Raw genomic sequence first — 13,747 nt, forward strand, 5'->3', positions numbered from 1 at the left:
TTTGTACCTGCGTTTTTTGCTGCAGATTTGACTGACTCAATTGAAGTCAATGGGTGACAAACGCTGCAGAAACGCACAAAGAATTGACATGCTGCAGAAAAAAACGCACTGCAAATACTCAAAGGAAATGTACTGATCATGTGCACAACACTTCAGGATTGTCATTGAATTAGCTTGCATAAGGTTTCCATAGCGTTTTTGGCTCATTTGTGTGCACACAGCCTTACTGTACCTCATTTTCATTCTCGTCTGGACTATTACAAGTCTTTACTAATCGGCCTCCCTCTTACTAAACTCTGCCCTCTCCAATCCGTTCTGAATGCTGCAGCCAGGATCATGTTTCTCGCCAACTGCTACACTGATGGCTCTAACCTCTGCCAGTCATTACACTGGTTACTCATCCGGTACAGAGTCCAATATAACTTATCACTCTTGCCCATAAAGTGCTCCATGGTTTAGCACACCCTACATCTCCTCCCTCCCGTCTCCGTATACCACCCTACCTGTGCCCTCCTCACTGCTAATGACCTGAGGTTAACAGCCACAATAATCCGAACCTCCCATTCCGGTCTCCAAGACTTCTTGCAAGCTGCGCCAATTCTTTGAAATGCACTACCCAACACAATTCGATTGTTCCCAATACCCACAATTTTAAGCGTCCCCTACAAATGCATTTCTTTAGACTGGCCTATCGCCTCACCTCACTTATCTAACAATCCCTCTTTGGCTCATACAAAATTTTCTTCAAAATTCTGTTCACACCCTCCATGCACTTACTAGCCCTCTGTATCCGTACTGCACACACACTGGCTGGTGACTGGTTGATGTAGCATTATGTGCATACACTAATTACTATATTATGGCTGGATCGTATAATATCCGCACATTTTACCATTTACCTTTCGTGTCTCCCCTATTTCCTCATAGATTGAGCAGGCCTCTCACTCCTTTTGATATCTGAGTTATGCTTATTCTGCAATGTCTTTATTGCCTGTACAAGTCCCCTCTAAAATTGTAAAGTGCTGCGGAATATTTTGGCGCTATAGAAATAAAAAGTATTATTAATACCACATACGTTGATTGGATTAGAGTAGTGCTGTATTTAGAATAAAAAATATACAGATATTTTTGTTCTCTTCAACTTTACAAGTAGTTTAACTATTTCCGAATAGCTGCAGCGACAGGAGGAGAGAACAGACTTTCAGGGAAAGCCAGACTTCCCATAGAAAAGGCAGATATGGCAAAAGTGTTCCTAATCCGTCTCCTCCATGGTGTAAAAAGTATGCCAGTGCTGGTCCAAAAGGCAGCATAGCCATTCTGACAAACCTGTGCATTCCTTACACGAAAACAACCGTTCAAGACTATTTTGTGTTAATGGTTAAGGAAATGTTTTACTGGTAAACTTTTACAAACAACCTTCATCATAAACAGGATTACAACCATGTAATAGAATTATATTGCATAAATTCCTCAGAATTACTGATTGAAATTGACAGAGTAATCCATATGTTGTTTTCTCATTACATTTTTCTGCATATAAAATGCCAAATTCAATGAGAACACAACCCATTTTACTGGTTAACCCTAGAACGCATACCCATAGAAATCTACACATTCACGCACCTGGGGCCTTTTAGGCCTGTTTACAATTATCATGGAATAACTCAAATAAAAATACTTTTCAAAATTTATTTTACAATTGCAAGGTAAGGATGCATTCCAACTAGCGCTGGGGTCCGCCAGGAGGGGATCCGTAATGGATCTGACCTGGTGACCCCAGCTAAGGCTGGCGGAATCCTGGAGTTACCAGGAGGTCAGATCCCTTCTGGCGAACCCCAGCGCTACTGGGAACACAGCCTAAGATGTGTATATTTCAAAACATAATTCTGTGCATAAAACAACAAAAAAGTAAGTAAACGGGCACGCCAAATATAGGCATTCTATATGCAATTATTTTGTGAAAACATTTTTTGGTTGTAGCAAACTTGGTGCAGGAATATTTATTTGTAATTTTACATATTCCCCCGACAATTCTCGCATATTATTTTTTCGGCTGAATGTTCCTTGCAAACATTTTGTCCGCAAGTAGAACAGAAACGCTCCGATTTTCTTTCCTTCTTTGCTGGACAAATATAGCAGCGCTTTCTTTTTTTTTTCTCTTTGCTCTGGATGTTCCAGAAAGCGTATTCCACATCGGATCATTGCCTCCGTAATTTGCCTTGATAAGCAAATCTGTGTATCACATGGAAACCTAGCACAGGCCTAAAAGGCCCCAGGTGCGTGAATATGGGGTAGTCCCAAAAAAAGGTTGTTATACCGAAATGTCTGTAACATAAAAATATATCAATAACTGGAAATTACTAACAACTATATACCTGAGGATTACCTAGATTTTCAAAATTCTAACTAAAGTACTTTTACAGAAAATAGAAAACAAGTAACCTGGCAGGCCTGCGAGGCCCCAGGTATGCGTTCTAGGGTTAGACTTGCTTTAATATCTTTACAGGGCTTCAATGTAATGGCAACTAATATCTCGTATGTATAATCCCACTTATTTTTTTTTATAAGGGGGAAGCGCAGATAACGTCTTGTCACAGATAGCAGCCCAAAGACGAAAAGCGGCCTCTTTGTCAAAGCAGAAAGAAACTGTGGCCCAGAGTCCAGTGAACACAACCAGCGGATCTGCTGGCCCAGAGCAGCCAGTTGTCCTTCCTACGAGCAATGGACATCTACCCAAGGTGACTTCGCTCACTGACCCAGACATGCCTCTCGTCTCCTTATGTGGCTTATTTCCTCATATTTCCCTCTTTTATTCATTTACCTTAGAAAATTGAAATTGTGAAGCGACCTCCATCCAACACTTCCTCTACCTCTAAGAGCACATCTCCCACATTGACACCTTCACCATCACCCACGCCAAAAGGGCGTCTAGCCGAGTCATCTGTATCGTCTTCCTCTTCTCATAAACACTCAAAGAGCAGCGGGGGCTCCAGCAGCGGGACCATCACTGATGAAGGTACATAGGTCTTCCATTACTGAACATCTTGGTCTCTGTACTTAATTTGTGTGAGCCTGAAGAAGCGTGTACTCGTGCGAAACAACTGCTGCTCATTTCACTGATGTCTTTGACTGCAATCCTGTGTCCAAAATAAAGTGATAAAGTGCATTTTACTGGTGATGAGTGCCGCTTCTCTCTCTCCTCAGACTTTTCATGATCTTTTACAAGGCTATTAGACATCGCTGTTATAACCTGGATGTTTTTTTTTTAGTTCCTATTTTTTCATTGTAACTGGGTGTAATGGTGGTGCCAGGATTTTTTCCCTTTGGTCTCATGACTTAAAGATACAGATATTTTGCTGAAGTTAATTCATTTTATAATATTACTCATCAAAAAGACTACTCTAAATCTCAATACCGGTATCAGGTTTCTGATGATCTGCTGCTATTATTTTTTTATATTTGCAGATGAACTCACTGCTATCCTGAAGAAGTTATCATTGGAGAAGTATCAGCTCATTTTTGAGAAAGAAGAAGTAAGATATTTGACTCCAGGGTTGATTATAAAAAAGCTTTAATGCATGAACACGTGTCTGCAATGTATGATGATTGATCTGGTAGTGAAATGTCTCCGATGTGGCTTTGTCCAACAAGATAAGGTGAAATCTGTTTGGGAAGATCACTCCAAATTGCATGGAAAATAGGTCTAGGACTAAACCAATATGCATAATGTATGATAGACTCAAAATTGGTCTTTGGCAATCTGGTAGTGTGGTCCGTTATAAAGGTATTGGGTGGCTGGCTTAGTTGTATCTTGTATGGATGGTTATTGTGCCAGGATCGGCAGGATCAGTCTGCATATTGGTGAGTGCCCCAGGGCTTGGACCCCCTCCAGTTATCTTCCTACTAGACGGTAAAGGGGGATCCCAGTGGCAAAGAAGTGGCGTCGCCTTTCATACTCGTAGCTAAAGAGTTTACAAAAAAATAAAATATATGTACTTTTTTTTTTGTTAAATCTTTAGCTATAAGATATGTATTATTTATATATTTGCAAGTTCTGTTCCAGGGCAGCACGGAGTTTGTTCTTCCTATGTTTTTGTGAGCTTCTACTCCATATGTCTCCCACATATAAAATGTAGTGATGGGTAATAATAGATCATTTTAAAATAATTGTGAATATATAGTAAAACTTCATTATTATTGTAATGCTGTTTATAAATATCATATTCTGCTCTTTATCCTTCTTTTATTTCCTTTTTACTTTCTTCCTGCTGGATATGTGTCTTTCTGCATCTTACTGTCTACTCTTCCTTCCGGTCTGCTAAGAACACATGGTAAGGGGCTTCCTTCTGGATATGTATGTAGTGGGAGCTGAGCAGGTCTTCCAGGCATGCCAGTGTTTGGCTGAGTGGGCCGTGTAGCTGTTCTACCCCCATATTCCACCGACATCCACCTTCGGATCGGTACATTCCCGTGCTTGTTTGGCTCATTATTATATGTAGTGTGTTGTATGTGTGGTCGTACACATTAGAAAGCCTTTTTATCAGTTCCTATACACAGAAATGAATCCCGTCTTATTGCATGAGGTTTAATAACTTCAGGGAACCTGTGTGATTCTTTCTCATTACTTTCCTTTTGGGTAATAAGAAATTCATTATACAGTGATGGGTATTGTGATTTCTCCATAGGTGGACATGGAAGCTTTTCTTACGCTGACTGATGGTGACCTGAAGGAATTGGGAATAAAAACAGATGGTTCCAGAAAACAGATTTTGGCAGCCATTTCTGAACTCAATGCAGGAAAGGTGAGTATTCTCCATGGCGAAAATGAAATGTGGAGGAAACAACATTACTGGACAGTTTAAAAGGAATCTGTCACCGTGCAGCATAATGTAAGAAACGAGACCCTGATTCCTGCACTGTGTCACTTACTGGGTTGCTTGCTGCAGATTTGATAAAAATAACAGCATAGTTCTAACAGCTGCATATCTATCAGTTTTCTGAATGCCGAGCTCTGTGTAATCCCGCCAATACCACTGATTGGCAGCTTTCTGTTTACACTGTGCATAGGCAGAAAGCTGCCAATCAGTGGTGGGGCCTGGGCTACACAGACCCCATGTATATGGAGGACTACATGGCTGCAGGTTTACAAGCTCTCTATTCATAAAATCATTGTTTTATCAGCTAGAGATTATCAAAACCACAGCAGGCAGCCCAGTAAGTGGCACATCGCAGGAATCAGGTTCTCTGTAACTACATTATGATGCTCTCGTATTATTGTGGAAAGAGTACCCCCTATTCCAAGCAGGACAGCACACATTGACATCATAGGCAAATATCATGCAGGTTTATTAAGGCTCCAATGACACGTCTCAGTAATGTCCCTTTCCAATAAACCCTTTATCAAGCCAGACCACAGGAATGTGGGAAAGGAGTCTCCAAGGGACTTAGGTCAAATGAATGACATCAGTCACTTTCTTTGCAACTGATACTGGTGCTTGTGTGATGCTGATGAAAGCTCAGTATAGCTGATAACTACCTTGACTGTTTTTTTTCCTCTTCCTCAAGGGTCGAGAAAGACAGATTTTACAGGAAACCATTCACAATTTTCATTCCTCATTTGAGAGCAGTGCTAGTAATACGCAGCAAGCAGGGACTCACCAGTGTAAGTACTTAAGTTCTTTGGGCACGTTTTCAATAAATATGTCGGGGTTAAAGTAAACTTCTCAGGAGACCTTTAAACGTCCTGCACCTAGAAATATGCTTTTCTGTCAAAACACACATGTAAGTGCAGAATGAATTCTACTGATGGCTCGCCTCAGAGAATCCACCGAAATCTGGTCCCTTAAAGGGAACCTGTCACCAGGTTTTCCCATATAAGGTACAGCCAGCACATGTAAACCCTACGTGTCAGCATTCTAGAATGCTGTCTATATGTCCCCAATGCGCTCTAAATAAAATAAATTAGAGCTTTAATTATACTCACAAAGGGCGGTCCTGTCCGATGGGTGTCACTTTTCTTGATCTGGCACCTCCCCTCTTAATTTGTGTGAATGACGCATTCTTTGTCATCCACACAGTGTCCTCGGCATCGCGCTCCTTCTTCTCTGTAAGGCTTCTTTAACACTTACCGTGGTTTTGCGGCCCCAATAGATTTCTATGGGGCCGCAAAAACGGGACGCAATAATTCCATGGTGCGGCGTATGGCTGTGAGGGCCGTATTTACAGCCGTGAAAAAACACCGAGCCTGCTCGATCATTTTCACGGCTTACAGATACGGCCCCCATTGAAAATCAATGTGACCGCAAAAACAACGGAAGCTTGTTTTTGCGTTGCACCGTGATTTACTCGGACTCCCATGACAGCACGACGAGAGAGGGGATCCGCCCATTAGGAACAGGAAACCTACAGATACAAAATGGCGGCACCTCTCCCCTGCATCAGTTGGTTTCCTGTTCCTGAAGGGACGGGTGCCTACAGATTAATCTAAAGGAGCCCAGGCCGGCCGGCCGAATCCGGTAGCGGGGGGGTCTCCTACCTCGGCCGGTGCGGAGAACCCTGGAGACGCCACGGTGGTCCTGGCTGGACTGCACGCGGTGGTGTTTGCAGCAGGGAGCGGAGTCCGGAGGATTTCCTGCCTCCATCAGTGTCAAGCGCCGGTAAGTATCTTCCATTGGCGGTGCAGCGGTGCGGCGTGCATGTGGGATGCCGGCGTCAGGGATGTGTGGGTGAACACCCGGAGCGCTGCGATCCGTCCCCGGCGTCCTGCACCGCTCTCAGCGTGTGCTGGAGCGTTTCCGGGTGCGGTGACGTGAGGGGGCGGAGTTAGTAGCCGCTTCCGGGTCGCCGGGTGTCTGCGCATGCGCAGTCAATCCAAAATGGCGGCGCCCATCGCATCCTGAACACCGGTTTTCCCACAAGGCTTCCTACCCTCCCTGCTGTGTCCTGAGCAAATTGGGATAGCGCTGGCCTATCTGCTGACCGGATCCAAGGGGGATTTAAGCAGATGACGAATTCAGAACCCTGCTTTTGGTCGCAATTCATCATGGAGAGTGGTGGTGAGCAGCAGCAGTTGCTGGATGAGGTGTGTCAGAAGCCCAAAGAGAAGGACAGAAGCGACCAGTCCAGTCGTAAAAGCTCATCCGGGCAGAGGTCCAGAGCTTCGACTAGGAAAGAACCCCCTCGTATTCCGGTACTTTACTTTGGCGCACGGGTAAGTGATCTACGTGAAAGTTCACTCTGTGACGCAGTCCCCTTATACTTTATCATTCTAGGGGAAGAAGGCGGACAAGTCAAAACATAAGGAGTGTGCCCTCTGTGGAGTCCCCTTACCAGATTATTGTCCCAAAAAGCTATGTGCCCCCTGTATACAACAGACGGTGAGGTCTACAGGAGTGGTTGGGTGGAAGCGACATTAGGTCAGATAGTAGTTATCACCTATATTGTCCTCCCCTAGGTAGCGGAAGAATCTGTGAGTGCGGCAAACCTGAAAGAGATGATCCGTTTGGAAGTAAGGGAATCCCTACGGTCCCTATCCCAAGCGGGAGGTTCAAAACATAGGACCCCCCTGGACCCTAATTCTTCGGCGGAAGAAAGAGAAGAGGGTGCCTATCACTCCAGTCCTTCCTCCTCTTCATCAGATGAGGAGTCTGGACGACTCTGTCTACCCCTGGATAAGATTGACAAAGTGGTCAAGTCGGTTAGGGGCACAATGGGTATAGAAGAACCCAAGCCGCAACCCTCAAAACAGGAGATGATGTTCAGCGGGTTGGATCGTAAAAAACATAGATCTTTTCCGGTGAACGAGAAGATCCAGGACTTGATCCTCCGGGAATGGAAGAAACCGGAGAAAAAGGGTTCCTTACCGCCTGCATTAAAACGCAGGTACCCTTTTGATGATCCAGTTGTGGATACGTGGGATAAAGCCCCTAAGCTGGATGCGGCAGTGGCAAAAGCATCAAAGAAAGCCTCATTGCCATTTGAGGATATGGGGACTCTCAAGGACCCCCTTGACAGAAAAGCAGATACTTTCCTTAAAGGTACCTGGGAGATGGCGGCTGGATCTCTCAGACCAGCAGTTGCTGCGACATGTACAGCCAGATCTTTAATGGTCTGGCTGGATCAGTTAGAGTCCCATCTCAAGGATGGCCCAACAATTCAGAATGCTGCGGCCTTTCTGTCAGACGCATCTGTGGACTCAGTCAGAATGGCAGCTAGAGCGGCAGGACTCTCCAACGTGGCTCGTAGAGCCTTATGGTTGAAGTGCTGGTCAGGCGACATTCAATCCAGAACTAAACTCTGCGCCATCCCGTGTAAAGGGGAATATCTCTTTGGTCCAACTCTGGATGAGTTGCTGGAGAAAGCGGGGGATGACAAGAAGAAATTTCCTAATCCGTCTTCAGCATCCTACCGTCGGCCCTTCAACAGAAGGAGATTTGGTCGCAGAAAGAAACGCGGGTCCTCACCCTCTAGAGAGCGTTTTAGATGGGAGGATAGACGCGGAAGAGGTACGGGCTATATGTTTCGCCGTTCTTCAAAAGAACAGAAAAAACCGGACCAATGACTAGCAATCCCTGTGGGGGGTAGACTGTCCGCGTTCTCCTCAGCATGGTTTGACATTACGAACAGTAAATGGGTCCGAGGCATTGTAGCAGAAGGTCTAAAGCTTGACTTCGATCACTGGCCTCGAGATAAATTTAAGTTAACCCTTTACGTTCCTCCCCCCTTGAACAAGCAGCCTTGGAAGCAGAGGTCATGAACTTATGCTCCAAAAATGTTTTGGTTAGAAATCCCAGAATCAGAAAAAGGAAGGGGATTTTACTCTCCTCTTTTTCTGATCAAGAAGCCAGACAGGTCTTTTAGAACGATCATAAATCTCAAATGCCTTAATGAATTTCTGGTCAATGAATCGTTCAAAATGGAAACAATCGGTTCAGCAATAAAAATGTTGTTTAAACACTGCTTCATGGTAGTTGTAGATTTAAAGGATGCATACTATCATGTTCCGATACATGAAGACTTCCAGAGATTCCTGAGAGTAGCTGTGTCAATGGGGGGACAGATTCGTCATTTCCAGTTCAGAGCTCTTCCCTTTGGCTTATCAGCGGCTCCTAGGGTGTTTACAAAGTTAGTGGCCGAAGTCATGGCGCACTTGCGAGAATCTGACATCCTGATTGTCCCCTATTTGGATGATTTCCTTATAGTAGGAAGTTCAGCAGACCATTGCCTTTCACCAACAACAGGTGTCTAAAGCAATTGTTAAACCATCCATGACCCTTAGACAGGCTATGTCACTGTTAGGATCTCTAACCTCATGCATTCCCGCTGTCCGTTGGGCCCAATTTCACACCAGACCTTTACAGTCCGAGGTACTGGTTAATGATAGAGTTTTACAAGGGTCCTTGCAGAGTCAGATTACTTTGGGTCCAGAAGCCCTTACATCTCTTAGATGGTGGTTAAACAATGACAATTTATCGGCGGGAGTTCCCTGGGTGACACAGGTGACACGTATTTTAACAACGGACGCTAGCCCTTCGGGATGGGGAGCACACATGGATGACATGATAGTTCAGGGTCTATGGGACCCCCTAACATCAGCCTCCTCCAACCACAGAGAGTTAATGGCAATTGAACTTTCAGTTAAAAAATTCCTCATATATCTGCAGGGTCACCACGTCAAGATCCTCTCGGACAACCAGGTGGCGGTCGCATACATAAATCACCAGGGTGGAACTCATTCCGAATCTCTGATGAGAGTGGCGGACCGTTTATTCCAGACAGCGGAGAACCATTTTCTATCTTTAACCGCACTGCACATAAGAGGAAAAGAAAATGTGAAAGCGGACTTTCTAAGCCGCAACACCTTAAGACAAGGGGAGTGGTCTCTAAACAGTCTCGTGTTCAACCAGATTGTCCACAAATGGGGACATCCAGAGGTGGATTTATTTGCCACCAGGGACAACCGAAAGACAATAAAATTCTGTTCCCTAAATCCCAGGGAGAATCCTCTGGCGGTAGACGCCTTTCTGATCAATTGGGATTTTCAGCTGGCTTATGCGTTCCCCCCGCTAGGCCTGATACCTCTGGTGATCAGGAAAATAAGAGAAGATCGGGCAAGAGTTATATTGATTGCCCCATTCTGGGCCAGAAGGGCCTGGTTCACCTGGCTCAGGATTATGTCAGTGGAGGACCCCTGGGTGCTTCCGGACATTCCAGATTTACTCCACCAGGGTCCGATCAGCCATCCTCAAGTAAAGAGTCTCCATTTGACGGCATGGAGTTTGAGAGGGCGTTACTGAAAAACAAAGGGTTCTCCCCAAATTTAATTGAAACCCTTATGAAAAGTAGGAAACGGATTACCACAACAATCTACGCTAGAACCTGGCGGAAATTCCTGGCCTCTTCTGATTTTAATTTAGAAGAGGGAATACCTATAAAACAAATCTTAGAATTCCTGCAAAGAGGCTTAGAGCTAAATCTATCCACTAGTACTCTAAAAGTACAGGTCTCGGCCCTAGGGGCCCTGTTTTCCTGTAACGTCGCCAATAATTATTGGATTTCAAGGTTCATTAAAGCATCTAGTAGGGCTAGACCCATACATAAGGATAGACCTATGCCTTGGGATCTTAACCTAGTCCTGTCAGCATTGACTAGAGAGCCGTTTGAACCATTACAATCAGCTTCAATTAAGGCCTTATCCCTTAAGACAGCATTTCTGGTAGCGATAACATCTGCCCGTAGGGTGGGAGACATACAAGCTCTCTCCAGACTTCCCCCTTATACAGAGTTTCTGCCAGATAGGGTAGTCCTCAGACCGGACCCGGCCTATTTACCAAAAGTGTCATCACGGTTTCACAGGTCACAGGAGATAGTTTTACCATCTTTCCTTCCCAATCCCTCCAACCCTAAAGAACTACTCCATACGTTAGACGTTAGGAGATGCCTGTTAGAATACATCTCTGTTACTGATACATGGAAGAAAGATAATGCGTTATTTTTATCTTTCCAAAATCCTAGAAAGGGACTCAGGGTATCAAAGTACACACTAGCGAAGTGGATTAGGGAGGCTATCTCTTTGGCTTATACTGCAGGTGGGGGTCCGACTCCGCAGAATCTGAGGGCGCATTCCACCAGAGCCATGGCTACATCCTGGGCGGAAAAATCTGGAGTATCAATGGACCAGATATGTAAGGCGGCCACATGGTCATCCCCATCCACCTTCTTTAAACACTATAGGTTGGATTTGGGGGCCTCCTCTGATCTCCCCTTCGGGTTAAGGGTGCTACAAGCTATAGTCCCTCCCTAAGGTAGTGTTACATCTCTGTAATTCTCTCGTCGTGCTGTCATGGGAGTCCGAGTAAAGCATTAAGCTACTTACGGGTAGCGGCATTTCTCGGAGGCCCATGACAGCACCCTTAGTTCCCTCCCTATTCACGTGGGGGTTGCACCTCCTATAATGTATATATCTCACGTATGATACCCAGTTCCAATATATTGGTTAAAATTTTGTATATAAACTGTATATAATGTATATTTTTGCGTGCCACTAACCGCGGTAGTCCTCTCAAGGCTCTGAAATACAACTGATGCAGGGGAGAGGTGCCGCCCTTTTGTATCTGCAGGTTTCCTGTTCCTAATGGGCGGATCCCCTCTCTCGTCGTGCTGTCATGGGCCTCCGAGAAATGCCGCCACCCGTAAGTAGCTTAATGCTTTCCGGTTTTGCAGAACGCTGTTTTTTTTTTTTTCCAATACTTTTTCCATAGCATTGGAAACCCGAAAAACGGTGATCCGCAAGTTTTTTGCGGTCTGTTATTGCAGCAGACCATGAAAATTGCGGCAATACGGCCCGCAAAAACAGGCCACAAAAAACCCGGTAAGTGTAAAAGAAGCCTAATGCGAATGCACGGAGAACGGCGAAAGAGTGTTAACCCATGCACACTACAATACTTTGCTCTGCCCTTGTCCATGGCCTCGCTGAATACAAGTGTATTGAGTGAGGCTGGGTGGAATGCACCCGGAAGTATGCAAATCGCATATTACATGACCCATGTGCAAGCTGTGAGGATTCCCAAGTAGGCAGTCACCCCAAGCTTGGATAACCCCTTTAAATGAGAAATTTAACATCGTCACTTCATCTTGTAAGTGGCCAAACCCTATAGAACAATGCCAGTCTGTTGATGTTTTGCTGTGCTCTCAGCTGCTTTCTAAGCCAAAGGGTAATGGTTGTAAAGCTTGATAGGTAAGAGTTTTTTGACACAAGATTCATGGTTGCCATGCAACATATTTTTCGGAAACCAAATAAATAAGCCGTAGCATAAGTAGGTAAACATGCCATGTGTAAGAGCACGTTAACATCATTGCCATTTCACAGGCAAAACCCAAGAAAAAGAACAAAATGGGCATGTACACTGTAGTAGGTACATAGTAATAGTACATGTCAATAACATTGGGTACTTAGTTAACGCTATTTTGATAATAAATGTAAAAGCAATCCCACCACAAGGTGTACCCAGTTGGGACGGTCTTACGGTTTCTAGTATCTTACCATGCGTCAGCCGACCTCAATGTGTAAAAGGGCAGAGCAGGACAAGTGCTGGAATGTTCAGTCACCTTTCCATGGGAAGCCATATAGATGACATGTCTTTCTCAAAAAGGGGAGCCAAGCCCCTGTTTAACAAATTAAGAAACTACAGGAAAACCAAAGAAATTGGCCAGAGCATAAGTTGGTATACATGCAATGTGTAAGAGCATGTTCAAACTGCGGCCATTTCATAGACAAACCCCAAGGAATACTAACCAAGTTAACCAAGCACTCTGTTATTTAGATATACTAGTTCTGTTTTTACTTATTATAGGGTAAAAGTCCTCTCTGGTCCTGTGCAATTTCTAAATTTTCTGGGGATGTTGTTTAAAACAACCTGATCCTTGAGGCGTCGAGCGAGAAACCCTTTCCATTTCTGCATGAGCACCCTAGGCAAGATGGTGGCAACTTTTGAGGTGGTTCCTTTCTTTGTTTCATTCCAGACCCTTGCATAATGCCCTTTTGTCTTGTTGGGATATGTCAGATCTGTCCCTCTATCTGCTGGTCCATCTTCTATTCCTCGTCCTTCAGTCTCTCGAATGGTCATTAACATCGACACTTTTAATATCTGGTTGCTCCTTCCATCCTGTTCAGTGTCAGATTCTGACAACAGATGCAAGTCTCCTTGGATGGGGAGCGGTTTTCTGTTGGTTCTTTGTTCAGGCCTCTTGGACTTGGCAGTAGAGGCTTCTCCCAAACGATGTACTGGAGCCATCTGCCTGTCAATTCGTCTTTGGCTGCACCTACTTTCGGGTCTACCCGGGTGGAACTTGGAGCTGATCAGCCATGGCAGAGGTCGCAAGAATTTTTGATTAGGCAGAAAACAGAGTGCCGTTGATCTCATCAACCCACTTACCTGGAGTGGACAATTTGGCCAAAGATGTTTTGAAGCCGCGAAGGGTTATTCGCAAGAGAATGGTCACTTAAGCGAGATCTTTGATGGAACACTACAAACTTCAATCTCGTGTCATCCAGAGCACACTGCAAGATGCTCTGTTTTGTAGCCAGGTCCTGAGATTCTCTAGTGGTTGAGGTCGAAGCATTGGCAATCCATTGTGCACCGTTTGCCCTCCTGTACATTTTTTCACCTTTGGTCATTTTACACAGACGTCTCAAGAAGCTTAGGTCACACGAGGATTCCAGCCATCCTGATCGCCTCAGGCCCCGAAG

General features: G+C 44.7%; 1 protein-coding gene across 1 annotated transcript in view; it reads left to right on the plus strand.

Moving 5' to 3' along the window:
- ANKS6 (ankyrin repeat and sterile alpha motif domain containing 6) overlaps nucleotides 1-13,747 on the plus strand; it is an 88,959-nt gene that overhangs the window by 49,405 nt on the left and 25,807 nt on the right. Inside the window, exons 11-15 of the mRNA XM_077269616.1 lie at nucleotides 2,569-2,738; nucleotides 2,827-3,016; nucleotides 3,466-3,533; nucleotides 4,686-4,802; nucleotides 5,566-5,662. Coding sequence (XP_077125731.1) covers nucleotides 2,569-2,738; nucleotides 2,827-3,016; nucleotides 3,466-3,533; nucleotides 4,686-4,802; nucleotides 5,566-5,662 — 642 coding nt within the window. The remainder of the gene's footprint in view (nucleotides 1-2,568; nucleotides 2,739-2,826; nucleotides 3,017-3,465; nucleotides 3,534-4,685; nucleotides 4,803-5,565; nucleotides 5,663-13,747) is intronic.

Source organism: Ranitomeya variabilis, chromosome 6 (genome assembly GCF_051348905.1).
Source record: "Ranitomeya variabilis isolate aRanVar5 chromosome 6, aRanVar5.hap1, whole genome shotgun sequence".
Lineage (NCBI taxonomy): Eukaryota > Metazoa > Chordata > Amphibia > Anura > Dendrobatidae > Ranitomeya > Ranitomeya variabilis.